General features: G+C 48.2%; 1 protein-coding gene across 8 annotated transcripts in view; it reads right to left on the bottom strand.

The window, feature by feature from the left end:
• Nucleotides 1-4609, bottom strand: part of LOC131411579 (ral guanine nucleotide dissociation stimulator-like) — a 34633-nt gene extending 30024 nt beyond the window's left edge. For 3 of the 8 annotated variants that reach the window (XR_009221579.1, XR_009221581.1, XR_009221580.1), the window contains exons 1-5: nt 4490-4605; nt 3541-3720; nt 3028-3130; nt 1971-2095; nt 620-691 (exon numbers count right to left, since the gene is read on the bottom strand). Coding sequence is in view for 4 of the 8 variants with exons in the window: in XM_058550602.1 (XP_058406585.1) it covers nt 620-691; nt 1971-2099; nt 3028-3130; nt 3541-3720; nt 4490-4540 (535 nt within the window). In the remaining 4 variants the exon portion in view is untranslated. Of the gene's footprint in view, nt 1-619; nt 692-1970; nt 2100-3027; nt 3131-3540; nt 3721-4489 lie in introns of all 8 variants that reach the window. The other 5 variants (XR_009221578.1, XM_058550600.1, XM_058550601.1 and 2 more) reach the window with 4 other exon arrangements.
• Between the last annotated feature and the right edge of the window lie 12634 nt (nt 4610-17243).

Raw genomic sequence — 17243 nt, 5'->3', positions numbered from 1 at the left:
GCTGCCAGCGGTGGCTGCAAGGCTTTCATGAGAGGAGATGTGCCAAGTGCTGAGAACTCAGAGCTCAGTTCGGGGGCTCCCGCATCCCAAGGCTCAGAATCCTGGTCCTTCCTGCCTAGACCTCAGGTGCACCCACCTCGAAATAGTCACCCATCACCAGGTGCAGCATCAGCAGGTCACTGAGCAGAGTTCCAAGATAGGGGACAACACCTTGTGACATCGGGGTGTGGGTGGGATGAACCTTTGCTCTCAAGTCGACCCCATGTAGACCCTCTCCTGAAAAGTCCCCACACTCAGCCACCTGGCCCACCCCAGGGTTCCCACGAGGAGCAGCCTAGGACCCTCAGCAGCCTCCCGTCAATTCCTACTCCCTTCACACCCCAAGAACACCACACTCCTCCTCCTCACCTCCCAGGGCCGGCTTCTGGCAAATCACAGGGTGTGCAGTCCCTTGCCCTCCCCAAAACACACTCATCCTGCACCAGCTCTTCCAGGCCCTCCTCTTGGTCACTTCTACTGGGGGATTCAGACACTCTGGCACCAAGATGAAGGGCCCTCATCTTTTGATTTCAGGCCTCCAGCTGGGAGCACAGAGCCCCTCCCCCACAGGCACACTAACCTGCCGCTGCTGCTGCTTCTCCTGCACTCTCTGGGGGTTGCTCTCTGGGGGAGCAAACGTGGAGGGCCCCTCCTGCCAGGGTCGAGGACAGTGTCAGTGAGGCCATACTCCCCTCACCCCATTTCTCTCCAGCACCACTGGCCTCCGACACTGGACATCTGACTTGAGTCAACTGGTACCAATGTCATTCCATCCTCCAAGGTCTTGTGATTCCAGAACAAGCCCAGCTCCAACTCTCACTCTGGGTGTGAGCTTGGGCTTGTGGCCTGGCCTCCTTGAGCCTGTTTCCTCATCTGGAAAGTGTGAGAACTCCGGCTACCACACAGGTTCTCATGAGGACTCAGTGTCACAAGACTGTCATCATTGTTCTGGCCCTCACCCCTCCAGGTGGAGTAGGCAGAAAGCTCCCACATTCCTTTCCTCCCTCTTACCTCAACACCACCCTGTGAGGCCTGCACCACACAATCACCATCCCTCCATTTCCCTGATGAGGAGACAGAGACCCAAACATAGGCAGTGTGTTGCTCAGGGGCCCACAGAAGAGAGGCCGCTTGCCCCTCTCAGTCAGAGGCCCTGTTCCAACATCCTTGCCTAACCCCCAGCCCCACCACTGACAAGAGTCCTGTCCCTTGAGCTCTCAAAGCTTGGTCCTGGGCTGAGTCATGGATGGAGAGGACGGGGTGTCTTGGGAGTCTGGTTGAGTGGCTCCTGCCTGCCCCAGTCCCGTGGAGTGTCTGGGCCCCAGGCTGGGCCAGAGGCCAAGCCAAAGCCTTCTCCTCCCCAAGGAACGCCTCAGGACATTCCCCTGCACTGAATCCTTTTTTTTTTTTTTGTGAGGAGATCAGCCTTGTGCTAACATCTGCCAATCCTCCTCTTTTTTTGCTGAGGAAGACTGGCCCTGGGCTAACATTCATGCCCATCTTCCTCCACTTTATATGGGACGTTGCCACATCATAGGTCGACAAGCGGTGCGTCGGTGCGCACCCGGGATCCGAACCGGCGAACCCTGAGCCGCCGCAGCGGAGTGCGCGCACTTAACCGCTTGCGCCACAGGGACGGCCCCTGAACTCTTTCTTTATCCACTCAAGAACTGGACCTCCAAGGTGCCACCTCTGATCAACAGAGAAGGGGATGAGAGGACATTTTGATTCCCCGTTTACATGAAGCTCCTAAGGTCCTTTCAGCAGGATCCACTAAGAATCCATCAGTTGCCTAGACGCTTCTCATAAGCCACTGGGGGCATATGTCATTGCCAACCAGGCACTCAGGTTAGACTCCTGTGGTTGATTCAAGTGAAGTGACTGCTCTAGGGGTCCAGTGGGGAGTCCCAGAATGCACACACATCTCTCACCTGAGGATGAGCAGCCTGTTTTTCCACCTGGGCCATGGGAATCCTCTGCCACGCACATCCCTGGGGCAGGCAGGATGCAGCCCCTTGGAGATGTGGTGAAGATAGAAGGAGCAGCAGGGTCCTGGCTTCCTGAGGATAGGTTTAGGCTGAGGGCTAAACCCACCCCAACCACCCAACAGCCTGGAAGAAGCTACATCCAGCAGGATGGACATACATGGAAGCCAGAGACCTGTTGATGGCGCCAGCTCGGCAACTCCTCCTGGAACAGCCCAGCCAACACCATTGTGTCTCATGACCAGGGCCTCCCGCCCACAAATGGCACCCCACCTGCCCATGGGCAGAACAGATCCCTCTGCTTGTTAATCTGGATGAGATAGACGGGAATGTTTCAGATAAAGTTCAAGGGAGAAACTATCAAAACCACAGCCTGCCCAGTGCCCCTCCTCCGCACCCTTCCTCTCTTTCCAGACCCCCAGCCTCCACTCTACCTTGATCATCAGTTCTCTGCTCAAGGACTTGTCTTGACTATTGAGTTCCTTAAGATTTTCAGGGCTCTCTCTCAGGGGAGGGGAAAGAACGAGGGATAAATTTAGGAATAATGTGAGGGGTCTGAATGCAAATCCCTTTTCTTTGCAAACCCAAGAGATTCAAACTGCCTGAAGGAGTGTTCTCACTGGGCTCCTCTGAGCGCTAAGGTCTCATGGTACTGGGAGGGGGCTCTCCTGTTGGTCACTGGGGTCTCCACTCCCCAGTTCTACAGAACAGCTCTGTTTTGACTGCTTTGAGTTTCAACTGGGCATGGGGTTCTGTTGCTATAAACACTTGAAAATCTCCAATTTGGCTCAACTTAGTACCTGACACTTAGGGAAGCCGAGTCCTAAAGCAGAACTGGTGCATTAAGGACCCCGGAAGGTTTAGAGACCCCCTGCCGAGGCCCAGGCCCTGTCCCCAGCATTTGCTGCCTCCCAGGAGTTCCCAGCTGACTGAGGGGCCAATGGCAGACATACAAGAGATCCCCCATCCACCCTGGTCCTCCTATGGAGAGAGGCCTACCCACCGGGAAACTTCCCCCGTGTGTTCTTCAGGTGGCTTGTGAAGGTTTTCTGCAGAGCAGAGTTGACAGTGCAGGACGAGAAGAAGTTCTTCAGGATCTCGAACTCCTGGGGAAGGGAAGAGAATGAGCTGTGAGGTGGGGCACTGTAGCCCAGCTTGCTCTAGCTTCAGTACCCTTCTATTTAAATCTCCCCTCCTGGATGAGACAGATGCTCAGGGAGTCCCAGAAGGGCACATTTAGGACCCAAAGAGTAACACTCACAGGGAGCAGGATTTTAGCTCAACCCAGGGAAGGAGCCAGGTAGGAAGTGAGCATCCTCTCACTGGGACCTGGAGTTAAAGTCAGCGGGCCCCTGGCAGGAAGGTCCTAGGGACTGTGCAGGGGCTTAGACCACACACTGCAATCCTGGGAGCTGATAAATGTGGAGAGGCAGTTCCCAAGGCTTCAGAGAGGGGCTCCACTGGGCCTCCCACAGCATACCTGGGCCACCTGGATCCAGCGCTCCACCACCCTCACCCTGTCCTGGGCTGTCTTGCTCGGGTCCCCGAGGCAGCGGATGATGACGAAGCTGGCCACCCTTCTGACGTGGTCGACGGTGGCCTGGACGTTGGGTGTCTGGTGCTCATTGCCGGGCTTGTTCCTCTTGCCCCAGGTGGAGCCCAGACACGGAGAGGACACCACCTTCTGGAAGAGCTCCTGGAGAACAGGGGGAGTGTCACCGAGCCCTGCCACACCCCAGGTCTGTGCCTACAGCCCCCAAAGTCCCACACAGGAGTCACAGTTTAGAGCTGGAGCTCAGAAAGCTCAGGATGTGGCCTGAGCCTTGTGACAGTCCCTGGCTTTTCTTCTCTGTCCACTGAGGACACCCAGCACAGGATGACCCAGGACCCAATACTGGCAGGGAAGGGAGAGGGGCATTTGAACCCAGCCCGTGCTGGCTAACTCCAAGCTCCAGATGGTGGCTCAACTAGGCTCATCCCAAGGGGGCATCTTCCAATACCCTGATCCCCCCTCTGGTCCCACTCCACATTCTGATGCACATCCCCGCGTGGCAGCTACACCCACAGGCCTTGTCTGTCTCCCTTGTAGTGGAGTACACATCAGGCGTCTAATAAGTCCTGAGGCTGTTGAGACTCCTGAGCAGACGGTTGGGCCACCAGGGTCCAGGCTGTACACAGTGAGCCCTTCCCTGCACAGATGGGCCAGGGCCCACCCAGCTTTCCATCTCTTCTACCTCATGGAGTTGGCACAGTCACTCTGTGCAACAGGTCCTCTTAATGTCCACCTCCACGGTCTGCAGGTGGACAGCAAAGGCTTGGGTGTTCAGAAAGTTGCCCAGGTCTTATGATTGGTAAAGGGTGGAGCCTGGATTTGGGCCCAGATCATAGGAGTCTGGATCAGGTCTGGGGCAACGATAGCAGAGGGAAGGCCTGCCCCACACCACCCTGAAAGCCCAGCTGCTCACCGCATCCATCATGGTAAACTGCTCCACCACCAGCTTAGGAGGGAAGGCCATGAGATTAAGCTTCTCACGCTCCTTAAGAGCCACAGGTGGAGATGGACTTCTCACTAGAAATGATGGTCCAGGTGACTCTAGCTAAGCAGCTCCTACTCCTCCTGGAGCCCATGTTGGCCCTTGCTCCACCTCCAACACTGCTGGTGGAGGGGACACTGGCTCCAGTGCTAGAGGGGGTGGTGTCAACGGAGCTGGAGCCAGCTCTACCTCCACCACTGCCCACTGCTCTTCTTCTGCCGCTGGCTGGAGCTCAGCAGCTGACGCTGGAGTGGGATAAAAACAAAGATTCACCCACATAGCTGACTTTCCATGTGACCTTCTAAACACAAGAAAGATCCCACTCCCTTCCAGGAATACCCAGCCTGCAGTCCCCCTTACCATCTGGCTCTGCCTCAGTGGCCTCCAGAAGCTCACACCGGACAAGGGTAAGAGGGTCACGGCAGCTCATCTCCTAGCCAGGCAAGGTGACATTCATGTACATCCCCTTTAGCTTCAAAAAGGGACAGCCTGAGTCTGGTCCCTCCCTAGTTCTAGTCCAACCTCATCATCTCAAGCTCCTGAGTGTGGAGACCCTCTGCTCCTGCTCTCATCTCAGAGCAGCACTGGAAAGTGTGGGTGGCCTCATGTACCTGCCCCTTGTCTAGTGAGTTTGTGGAGTTGAAACCATTGGGCAGTTACTTGACAACCTAATGAGTGGAGTTCTGCAAAGACTGCCTGGGAACTGGGCCAGAAGAAATCAGGGGCTGCCTGCACACTGCCACTGGGGCCAACCACCAAGAGAATATCTGTTCCTCAGTTCAGGCACAGAGGGGCATCTCTGCAAAGAACTCTGGTCAGGGAGGGAAGGAGATGAATCCTCTAGTGCTCGGTAACAATATGAGTAGAGGTGCTCACCTTCTCATGCTGCCAGGCATGGCCTGAAGTATGAACATGACCTAGCTGTTAGGTTTCCGACACCTAACAACCAGCACCTGCTCAGGAATGACCCGCACCTTATGTCCTGCCTTCTCTCCTCCTCACAGACACATGCACACACACACACACACACAAAGAGGGGCAAGGGGTGTGGGGCTGATCAGGTGGGATCACAGCTGTGCCCTGGCCTGCACTAGCCTCCCCTGGGCTGCCCCGTGTTACCTTTCACAGCCTCCTGCCAGATGCCCAGAGGCGTCAAGAATTAAGGCTGAGCCAACATCGCCAACTACCAAAAAGATTCTCTTTCTGGGATTTTTTGAGCCCAGATCCTCCAAAAGTTGGGAAACAACAACAAAACATCTTTGCCTGTTGACTGTCTCCAATCAAGTGAGGTGGATGGGGCAATGTGGGTGCCTGGTTACCAGAGTTCTAAGATCTGTTGAGGTCTATGACCCCACGTCATCTCTTGAACTGTACACAATGAGACCACATAGCCCTACCCACAGGTCCCTGGAAACCTAACTAGGGACCTAGTTTTGAGGAGACAGAGATGAATGCAGACCTCCTTTTCCTTACTATTTCTTCATCCTGGGATAGTCCCTGTGCCTCTCAGGTCCTCCCCAGTCTCTAAACCTGCACCATGGGAATCAAGCTAGAATCTACTTCCTAGGGACATCACCCGGTGTATATGAGATAATATCTATTACCCCTGTGGGCTGGTGTCACATGTACCTAAGGCACAAACTTAGAGATGGAAGAATAACAAGGAGGGGTGGGATGTAGTACAGAACACCACTCAAAACAGGCCTGGGCTCCAAGAATGTGATATTGGGACAGTCACTTCCAACTTGGCCTCATTTTCAGGTCAACACCATGAGGGGGTTGCAACTAATGGAAATTCAGATATTGCCATCTGTGGCATAAAACCATTCAATTGTTTCCTGTTTTATGGAGAATGAGGCCGAAGTGCCTCATCTTGGCCTATGAGGTGGGCAGCCTCCACAGTGGTACCCAGTAAGCCCCACCCATGTTATACACTTCCCCGTGGAACCACAAAGAGGTTAGTAACTGGCTTCTGAACATAATAAGAGCCAAAGTGATGGGATGTCTTGTCTAAATTTTAACTAAAAATGTCTCTCACTTCCTCTTACTCCCTCTCTCATGTGCCATCTCTCTCTCTCTCACTCTGTCAAATCCCTGGAAGTGAGGAATCAAATACCGGTGTCTTGGGGCTGCCCAATGTGGAGGCACATTGAAGAGAGAAGCAAGGGAGTGCCTGGGCCAACAGACAGAAAGGAACTCAGGCTCTCAATACAAAATGAATTCTGAAGGCTGAGAGTGAACTTGTGGGCCAGTCCTCCCCTAGTCGAGCCTCAGTTGAGGCCACAGCCCCAATCTGTTAAACTCACTGAGACAGAGGCACCCAGCTAAAACATGCCTGATTGCTGATCCACACAAATTGTGAGATTGTCAACATTTGTTGTTTTGAAATGCAAGGTTAGGGGCAATGAAGTCAGAGAGGGAAAGGTAACGAACACAGCCTACCAGGCCCTGGCCCTACCTTCCACCCTAGCTCCTGTTCTCTTCTCCCAGCCTCCCTCCAGTTGCATTGGCCACCTTTCTAACCTCCTCTGGCCAAACTCACTTCTGCCTGTGAGACTCAGGACCAGTGGTGCCATCTCCCTGACACACTGCTCCCAGACTTGTGCAAGGCTGACTCCCTCTTGTCATTCCGGTCCCAGAAAATGTCACCCTAGAGAGGTCTTTCAGACCCTCCTACCCAGTGACGCCCAGCCCTCCCTCACAGCCCCCTGATGTGTTTCTCTACAGCACTTGCTCTTTTCTTTCTCATGTCTTTGCTTTTGTCCATTTCCCCTCTAGACTGTGAGCTCCCGGCAGGCAGGGACCACTTGGTCATTTTCATCCTGCACTTCAGCCCACCAGGGCACCTGGCACAGGGTGAGTGCTCAGGACACAGCTGCTGAATGAGTATATGGGTAGATCTTGCACCCCGCCCCCTGCTTTTGACCAACTTTCATTGTGGAGATGAACACTAGTAATAGGAGGTACAAGTTGTTTCTGAGGCAGGGGGACAGCCAGAAAGACCTCTGGTTGACTCTTCGCTGCTCCAGGAGCTCAAGAATAGTTCAGTGGACACCAAGTAAATTCCAGGATTACAGCAGAATGACTTGATATATATATATATTATGTAATGGTTACCAAAATAAGTTTAGTTAACATCAATCACCAAACAGAAAAAAAGATTGTTTCCTGATGATGAGACTTTTTAGGATCTACTCTCTTAGCAAGTTTCAAATATACCACACAGCAATGTTAACTTAGTGCTGTATATCAAGTATACCTCAATACAACTGAAAAAAAATAAAAGCAAAAACTCACTGGCCACCACTGACACAAGAGGCTGCCCGCCCCCTCGTGGCCAGAACTAGCACTGCTGCCCAGGCCGGAACTCCAAACAGAAAGGAATCTTTCTTCAGGTGTCCTCAAGGCAGATGCTCTCCAGGGTCCCAGGGGTAAAGCAGCAGGACCTGTCAGCTTCGAGGGAGTGGGAGGAATCTCGGGAGCCTACCGTGCACCTCTCTTGCTTTTCCCCACCAGGTGTCCTCTTCACTCCTAAGGCATCCTAACTGCAGCCATGACAATGATTTCCCCTACTTCCAGATGAGGACCGCAAGGGTCCAACAAGGATTAGTCTTCTCCCTGGACTCTGGACTTGGTGTCCAGTGCTCTGGCATCTTCTTCCTTATCCTCAGTTCTCATCCACCCAAGCCCCCTAGCCTCGTCAGTTCTAAAGGATCTCCAGGGGCTGGAAATCATTTTCTCAGGGTTTCAGAGCACAGTAGGTCATCAACAGAGAACCTAGTCCAACAGACATGTAGTGAGTGCATGGAACACTTGGAGTCACTCGCTGGATGCACTCCACTTTATACAGGAGGACCCTCACTGAGATCTTCTCTCCTGTTCCCAATGCCTACACAAAGGGAGGATGGGCTCATCACAGTTTTGGGTGCCCACAGAGGTGGACTGCAGGACCCCAGTCCTGTGATCCCCAGGCTGGGCCAGGGATGGATCTGGAACAGGTAGACACCTAGGAACCTTAGGGATTCCTCTTCCCATCTCTGGGCCCCTGTGCACGAATCTAGGAGAACGGATGCTACTGCCCCGTGGGAGAGCTGCCTCCAACCTCTCTCCCTCCTGCCTCTTGTCACATCCCCGGTGTCAGCTCTTTCTTGACTGCACCTCAGTGTTCTCCATATGAGAAGTCAAGTGTGACGGAGTGTGCCTGTGCAGGTGTGATGATGAGGAGAGGAAAATGACCCCATATGGAAAAGGGTGCGCAGCAATCCTCTAGGATCTTAAAGCCACTCATTGCCAAAGGAAACCTGAGGGAAGAGGTGGAGCCTTGGCCAAGTAAGCTGGAGCTCTCTCTAGTCTTCAGGACTCTGACGACCTCCTGTGGTCTGGGACAGTACCTGCCTCTTTCTAGGCCAGTTTCCCAACTGCACAGTGAGGGGTAAGATGTGCAACAGCACAAGCATGTGCTCGGCCAGGACAAGTCATCAGGCCCCATAGATACATTAAGTATGTTTTAATGTGTATTGAAGTGTATTGAAGACATTAATATTGCTGTGCAATCATCACCACGATCCATCTTCAGAACACTTCTCATTTTACAAAACTGAAACTCTATACCCATTCATGAATAATCCCCCATTCCCCCTCCTCCCACCCACTGGCAAACACCATTCTACTTTCTGTCTCTCTGAATCTGGTGATTTCAGGAAGCTCTAGAAGGGAAATCACACAAGGTTGTATTTTTGTGACTAGCTTATTTCATTTAGAGTAATATCTTGAAGGTTCATCCATGGTGTGCCGTATATTAGACTTTCCTTCATTTTTCAAGGATGAATAATATACCATTGTATGTATATAGCACATTTTGCTCATCCATACATCCCTGGACAGATACCATAGCAAGGCCCACAACCAAGCCCAAAATAAAATGGGGCCCCAGCCAGATTTTTCTCAACAGTACCCTGGAGACTACTTTTTTAAGCCATATCCCATATGATATTTACTAAGGATTTAATCTTGGGCCGAGAGTTGCTTTTCAGAAACTCCATTTCTCTTCCTTAAGCAAGTTTCAACTACTTTGAACCAATGAGACAACAAGACGGCTTGCAAGACTCAAACTGCAACTGCATAAGTGACTGGAGGATGAACTGGGGGACCAAGAACTCCCCTGCCAATCATGTTAAGGACACCGTCTTTTGAACGTGGGATGTGTGACAGAACATGAAAATCTGTGCTTGCACAAAATAAGTGACTGGAGGATGAACTGGGGGACCAAGAACTCCCCTGCCAATCATGTTAAGGACACCATCTTTTGAACGTGGGATGTGTGACAGAACATGAAAATCTGTGCTTGCACAAAATGCCTAGGACTGCTCCCAAACTTACTGCACCCGCTCCTTTGCCCTTTTCAAGCCCTTTTCAACAGCCCATTGGGGAGAAAGATTTAACCTTCGTCTCTTTGCTGGCCAACCTCGTAATAAAGCTTTTTCCCCTTCTACAAGAGCGGGTATCCTGTTTGGCTAATGGGTGCATTGGGCTGTAAGCCCTTCCTTGATTACAATACTTGTGTGGCTTCCATGTTTTAGCTATTATGAATAATGATGCCATGAACATGAGTGTTGAAATATGTCTTTGAGAACATGCTTTCAACTCCTTGGTGGGGTATACACCCAGAATAGGAATTGCTGGGTCCTATATAATTATATTTTTAATTTTTTTTAGGAATTGTTATACTGATTTCTACAGCAACTATATATTCCCACCACAATACACAAGGGTTCCAACTTCTCCACATCTTGGCCAACAGTGGTTCTATTCTTTTTCTTCTTCTTTTTTTTTTCTTTTTGATAGATGCCATCCTAATGAATGTGAGGTGGTCTCTCACTGTGTATCTGATTTGCATTTCCCTAATGATTACTGATGATGAGCATCTTTTCATATGCTTATTGGTTATTTGCATATCTTCTTTGAGCAAATGTCTACTCATATACTTTGTTCAAATTTGATTTGAGTTGTTTGTTTTTTGTTGTTGAATTTAGGAGTTCTCTAACTATTCTGGATATTAAGCCTTTGTCAGATACATGGTTTGCAAATATGGTCGCCCATCCTATGGGTTGTGCTTTTACTCTGTTGATAATGGCTTTTGAGGCACAAAACTTTTTAATATCCATGAAGTCCAGCATATGTATTTTCCTATTTTATTGGCTGCTCTTGGGTGTCAGAACCATGAAATCATTACCAAATCCTATCTTGTCAAGTTTTGCCTTATGTTTTCTTCTAAGGGTATTATAGCATTAGCTCTTACACTTAGGTATTTGATTCACTGGGAATCAAGTTATGTATACAGTGTTAGGTAAATGTCCAAGTTGATTCCTTTGCATGTAGATATCCACTATTTCCAGCACAACTTGTTGAAAAGACTTTTCCCCATTTAATAATCTTGGCACCCTTGTCAAACATCATTTGATCACATGGGTGAGGGTTAATTTCTGGGCTCTCAATTCTGTTTCCATTGCTCAATATGGCTGTCTTTATGCCATGACAATGCTGTTTTGATACTGTAGATTTATAGTAAGTTTTCAATCAGGAAGAATCAGTCCTCCAACTTAGTATCTCCTTTCAAGATTATTTTTGGTATCTGGGCTTATTTGAGATTCCATAAGAATCTTAGGATGGGTTTTTTTCTATTTCAGCACAAAATGCCCTTGGGATTTTGATAAGGACTGCACTGCATTTGTTGATCTCTTTGGATAATGTTGACACCGTCACAATAAGGAGTGTTCCAATCCACGGTGATCGGATGTCTTTCATTTCTAATAGTGCCGGATGGCTGTTCAGGTGGGGGGGGGCCCTCCTCGAGGTAGTCGTGAAGAAACCCACAGTTCCTCCTCACTGTGCCTTCACCATTTCCTTAGAACCCATCAACAGTCAACAGAGGTCAAAATGCATGTAAAATGCACGCAGGAAGTTTTCAAAGATTGGATGTGCATGGAGCACACATTTCTTCCACTCCTCTCCATTAGCAAGAACCACGGACTGAAGCAGCAGACCCTAACACATGGAGACTGCAGACTCACCCAGCAGACCCCAACAAACGGGGACTGTGGACTAACTAAGGGCCAGGGACTCGGGTTCCTGGCAGAACCATCTGGCAGCTCAAGCTGAACCACTAAGCCTTTGCCTGGCACTGCTGACTAACCAAGTGCTAAGACTGATGCTCTCTTAGAGCATCCTGTCAGTCTAGACTGACCCACTGACCCTGGACTGGAAAGCCAGGTAGATCAGGAGGTCAAGGCAAACAGAGTGGATCTCAGATCCAAGAGAAACTTACCCACAGCCCTCAGAAACAGTGAAAAAGATGGAGAACTCAAAGGTTTTGCTGGTACCAATGACTGTTTCTCATCCTCGAAGCCATCAGGCGTCTCCTTTGGATCCCACTGCTGCCACCAAACTGGTACAAAACAAAATAAAATTCAGTAAATTTTAAACATCTTATTGGCTTTATTCAACAGTTCATGAATCAGGCAGCATCCAGTCTAGCAGAGAGAAAGGACCTCCAAGGAGTTCTACAAAATGAAGGAATTTATAGGCAGAAGGGAGCAAGAACAAGGAAGTTACACTAGATAAAAAAGCGGGTTGGTTACTGCAAGGTTACTTTCCTTTAGAGGATGGCAGGGTTCTATCAGGAAGATGACCTACCTGCTGCGCATGAGGTGATTCCTGATTGACTGGTTTAAGATTCTATTCCTGGGCCAAAAGTCTAATTAAGTCTCGACTTGTTTATGTGAGGCATAGCCTAAGCGGCTCCATTTGGGTCTGGTGTCTTGTTTTAAACACATGACTTCTGCTGGTCCCTGCTTTCCCCAGTTACCCCCCGGCTGTCCCTTCACTGACCATTGTTGGTCACACACCCACTGCACCTGCCTCCAGTCCTTCCCCTTCAACACCGTAATCTCACACACAGCTCCTCCCGACACTATCATGACGTCTCCCACCACACGTCGCCTATACTTTCCACACTGCCATCAAGATGCTTCACAAACACCACCACCATTTATGTCCAATGGGCTGAGAGGCCTGCCCGTGCACTGGGAATCAGGAGCCGCAGGGTCTGTCACTTGGCCTCCAATCACCTATTGTACCCCAGCTGAAGGGCTTACCCTGCGGAGACACTCAGTTTTACCCAACTCAATCGCACAACATCTTTGCCCCAGGCTTCCTTCAAAATGCTCCACCCACTTTCTGCCCCAACTGCTCCTTGAGGAGTCATTTTGGGGTAGCCTTCGAGACCACCTTGGTGATTTTGTGCTCAGGCCCAAACAGATCTTGGCCGACAAACACTTTAACCATACCCCCTGAAATCATATAGCATAGGTAACTAGTGAATGGGTGCAAATTACTGGTTTTACTTCCAAAGGCCGTAATGAATATTTCACACCAGGAACATCCACTTTTGGGTTTTACTGTAGGCTGATATCACAAGGCTCTCACACAGTGAGGCTCTCTCTTCCCCAGCCCTCTGAGCAGATTTCTCCAAGCTATATTCTGCAATACATCATTGTTTCTATCTCAGCCTGCTTCCCTCAGGTTGCAGGTCCCCTGAGGTTCCTGCCCTGACTGGCTACCACCAACCCATAGAGACACTGTCAGTCCTATAGGACTGGGTGTTCAGTTCTACTAGGACTGACTGACTGGACTGGACACAGGTGCGGTGGCCCTACCCACGCAAAATCAGGTAACTGAGGCAACCAAGAAGTATCAAAAACCTTAACCCAACATCGACAACAACTCCATAAGACCCTATCCTAGCCCTTGTGGAACAGTCTCATGAGTCTCTTGCCTAAATGGTTTTAGAGAATGGCCTGGCCCTAGATTGTCTATACCAACCAACGAAGGAGGGGTTTTTGCCTTTCTTAGAACCACTTGCTGAATGTACATCAACACACAAGTTCAAACCTACCTCCACCAGATGGCCCAAGAGGTTAAAATATTGCGTAATGTTACCTAAATCTTTTAAAAGATACCCAAGGCCCCCGAGATCACTGACCTATTTTCATGGCTGGTCTTTCCAAGTTGGCGACAATGGAAACAGACTGGATTTTAGACTGTTGCTTGTACAATTTTAGGATCTGTTACTATAGCCATCATCGGATATTTACTCTCTTGGCTACAATGTGCCCTATCCCTAATAACTCTATTAATTACCCTTATTAACTATCCCAACCAACTTTAAATTAACTAAATTAAAATTAATCAATACCCTGATTAATTTAAAAAATTCAAAATTTTTATGGAGAATCTACTTAACACAGAATACACTGTTGTAAGCATTTAAAGTATACAGTTCAGTGCCATTTAGTACAATGATTATGTCGTGTGGTTATCACCACTAACTTATTCCAGAACATTTTCAACACCCCCAAACAAACCCATACTCATTCACACTATTTTCTCCTAACCCAAGCCCATGAAAACAACTCATCTGTTTTCTCTCCCTATTGATTTGCCTATTCTGGACAGTTCATTCAAATGGCATCATGCTATCTGTGGCCTTTGTGGACGACTTCAGTGAGCACACATGTTTCAAGGTTCATCCATGGCCGAGCATGTAGCAGTAGCTTATTCCTTTTTATGGCTCCATAATGTCTTATATTATGAATAGGGCACATTTGGTTTATGCAGTCATAACTGGATAGAAATTTGGGTTTGTTCCACTTTTGGACCACTGTGAATAATGTTGCTTTGAATATCCATGGAAAAGTTTTTCTTTGAACATATGTTTCCAATGGTCTTTTGGACATACCAACCTTGTGACTCTCCTGGTCCATGGTAATTCTAGGTTTAAGATTTTTAAAAATGGCAAACTGTTTTCTGCAGTGGATGCATCAAATTACTTTCCCACCAGTAATGTATGTGGGTTTCCCATTCTCCATATCTTTACTAACACTTGTTACTTTCCATTATGTGGAGTATAGCCTTCATTTTGAGTGTGAAATAGTATCACACTATGCTTTGAATTTGCATTTTCTTAATGATTTATGATACTGAGCATCTATCTAGTGCTTATTGGCCATCTGTGTTTCACCTGGAGACATGTCCATTGCAGCTAGTTACCCATTTTCATTGGGTAACCAATGAAAATGGTTTCATTTCAAATTTCTTTGAATGAAGTTTCATTTCAAACTTCTTTGTTTTTTATAATTGAGTTCTAAGAGATCTACCCCAGGTAGATTCCATGGCTCCAGGCTCCCCGGGGGCTACTAGGAACTCAGGCCTGTGGCTTAGCACACCACCTGCCAGTTCCAGCAGCCATAGACAGCTCTCATGGAACCAGGCTTCTGACAGGCTTCTGCAGAACCAAGCCCCCAGCCCACCCAGGTGCTTGCTGACTCAGGCGGCCCCAGGCAGCTCCCATGGCACCAGGCACTGGCAGGTTCCCATGAACCCAGTCTTCCATCTTGACCCAGCGCCTGCTGGCTCCTGCAATCTCAGGTAGCTCCTGTGGCCCCAGGCTACCAGGAATCCAGACTTCTGGCCCACACCAGCACAAACTGTCTCTCATGGCACAGGCTTCTGGCAGGCTCCCGTGAGCCAAGACTCTCAGATCATCCCAGCTCTGGCCAACTCTCATGGCCCTGGATGACTCCTGTGGTCACAGGCTCTCAATGAGGACCTGCCAAACCAGGGTCCAGTGGGGTTACTCGTGAACTCAGGGTCCCAGCTGTGCCCAGGGCCAGACACAATACCGTGGACCCAAGCTTTCCACTCACCCCAGTACCAGGCTGCTCAAGGACTCCAGCAACAAGCCTGCCCCTGGACACCACCAGATGGCCTACCCAGGACCCCTAGATGGGCTGAATGTGAAGGCTTTGGTTTACTAAAGCCAGTCTGTAATAAGTGGAAGAAATGCCTACTTCCTCAAATTTGCAGACACCAATGGAAGGTCACAAGGATCATGAATAATCAAAGATCCATGACACCACCAAAGAAAAAGAATAAAACTCCAATGACCGACAAAGAAATGGAGATATAGGAACTATGTGACAAAGACTTCAGAACAATGCTCTTTGAGAAATTCATAAAACTCTAAGGAAACAAAGATAGACTACTAAATAAAATAAGGAAATAGTGCATGAACAAGTGAGAAGTTCAACATAGAAACAGAAATCGTTAAGGAAAAATAAACAGAAATCCTAGAGTTGAAGAACACAATGACTGAACTGAAGAATTCAATAGAGACCTTCTAAATCAGATTCAACCATGTACAAGAAATAATTAGTGCACTAGAAGATGTGTCATCTGAAATCATCGAGTCAAAGGAGCAAAAAGAATAAAAAGGAACAGATAAGATTGGGGAAAGGCAGTGTGAATTATGGGATACCTTGAAAAGAAATAGATAAGCATTATTAAAATACCAGAGGAGAAGACAGGGAGAAAGGAAAAGAAAGTTGACTTAAAAAAGTAGCAGCTGACACCTTCCCAAATCTGGGGAGAGATGTAGACATCCAAGGTCCTGAAGCCGATCAGTCACCCTAAAATTTCAAACTAAAACATTCTTCTCCAAGACACATTGTAACAAAACTATCTAAACTCAAAAAAAGGATCAAACAACATGATCAAGTTCAACATGATGCAAATCAATGAATGTGATGCACCACATTGATAGAATGAAAGATAAAAATCCTAAAATAATCTCTCAAATCAGAAAAAGCAGTTTGACAAATTCAACGCCCCTTCATGATAAAAACTCTCAAGAAAGGGTTACAGAAGGAACATACCTAAACATAATAAAAGGTTTACATGACAAACCCACAGCTAACATCATATTGAACAGTGAAAGGTTGAAAGCTTTCTTGCTAAGACAAAGAACAAGACAAGGGAGCCCAGTCTCAACACCACTCTTCAACATACTGCTGCAAGTCTTAACCAGAGACATTTGGCCAGAGAAAGAAATATAAAGCATCTAAATTGGAAATGAAGAAACAAAGTGGTCTCTGTTTGCAGATATGATTTTATGTAGAGAAATACTTAAAGACTCCTCCCCAAACTGTTAGGACTAATAAACAAATTCACTCAAGCTGCAGGAGACAAAATCAACATATAGAAATCTCTTGCCTTTCTCTACACTAACAATGAACTATTTAAAAATGATATAAAGGGCCGGCCCCGTGGCTTAGCGGTAAAGTGTGCGAGCTCCACTGCTGGCGGCCGGGGTTCGGATCCTGGGCGCGCACTGACGCACCACGTCTCCGGCCATGCTGAGGCCGAGTCCCACATACAGCAACTAGAAGGACGTGGAGCTATGACATACAACTATCTACTGGGGCTTTGGGGGAACAAATAAATAAATAAAAATTATTAAAAAAAATGATATAAAGAAAAAAATCCTATTTACAATGCCATCAAAAATAGTAAAATACTCATGAATAAATTTAACCAAGAAGGTGAAAGATCTAGAAACTAACAACTATAAGACACAGAGGAAAGAAATCAAAGACACAAAGAAATGAAAAGATATCTTATGCTCATGGATCAGAAGAATTAGTATTGTTAAAATGTTCATGCTATTCAATGCCATCTCAAGATTCTCTGCAATTCCTATTAAAATTCCCATGGCATTTTTCAGAGAAATAGAACAGATAATCCTAATATTCATGTGGATCCACAAAAGACCTCCAATAACCAAAGGAAC

Source organism: Diceros bicornis, chromosome 11 (genome assembly GCF_020826845.1).
Source record: "Diceros bicornis minor isolate mBicDic1 chromosome 11, mDicBic1.mat.cur, whole genome shotgun sequence".
In the NCBI taxonomy this organism is placed as follows: Eukaryota; Metazoa; Chordata; class Mammalia; order Perissodactyla; family Rhinocerotidae; genus Diceros; species Diceros bicornis.
This window is presented reverse-complemented; position numbering and strand designations above follow the sequence as displayed.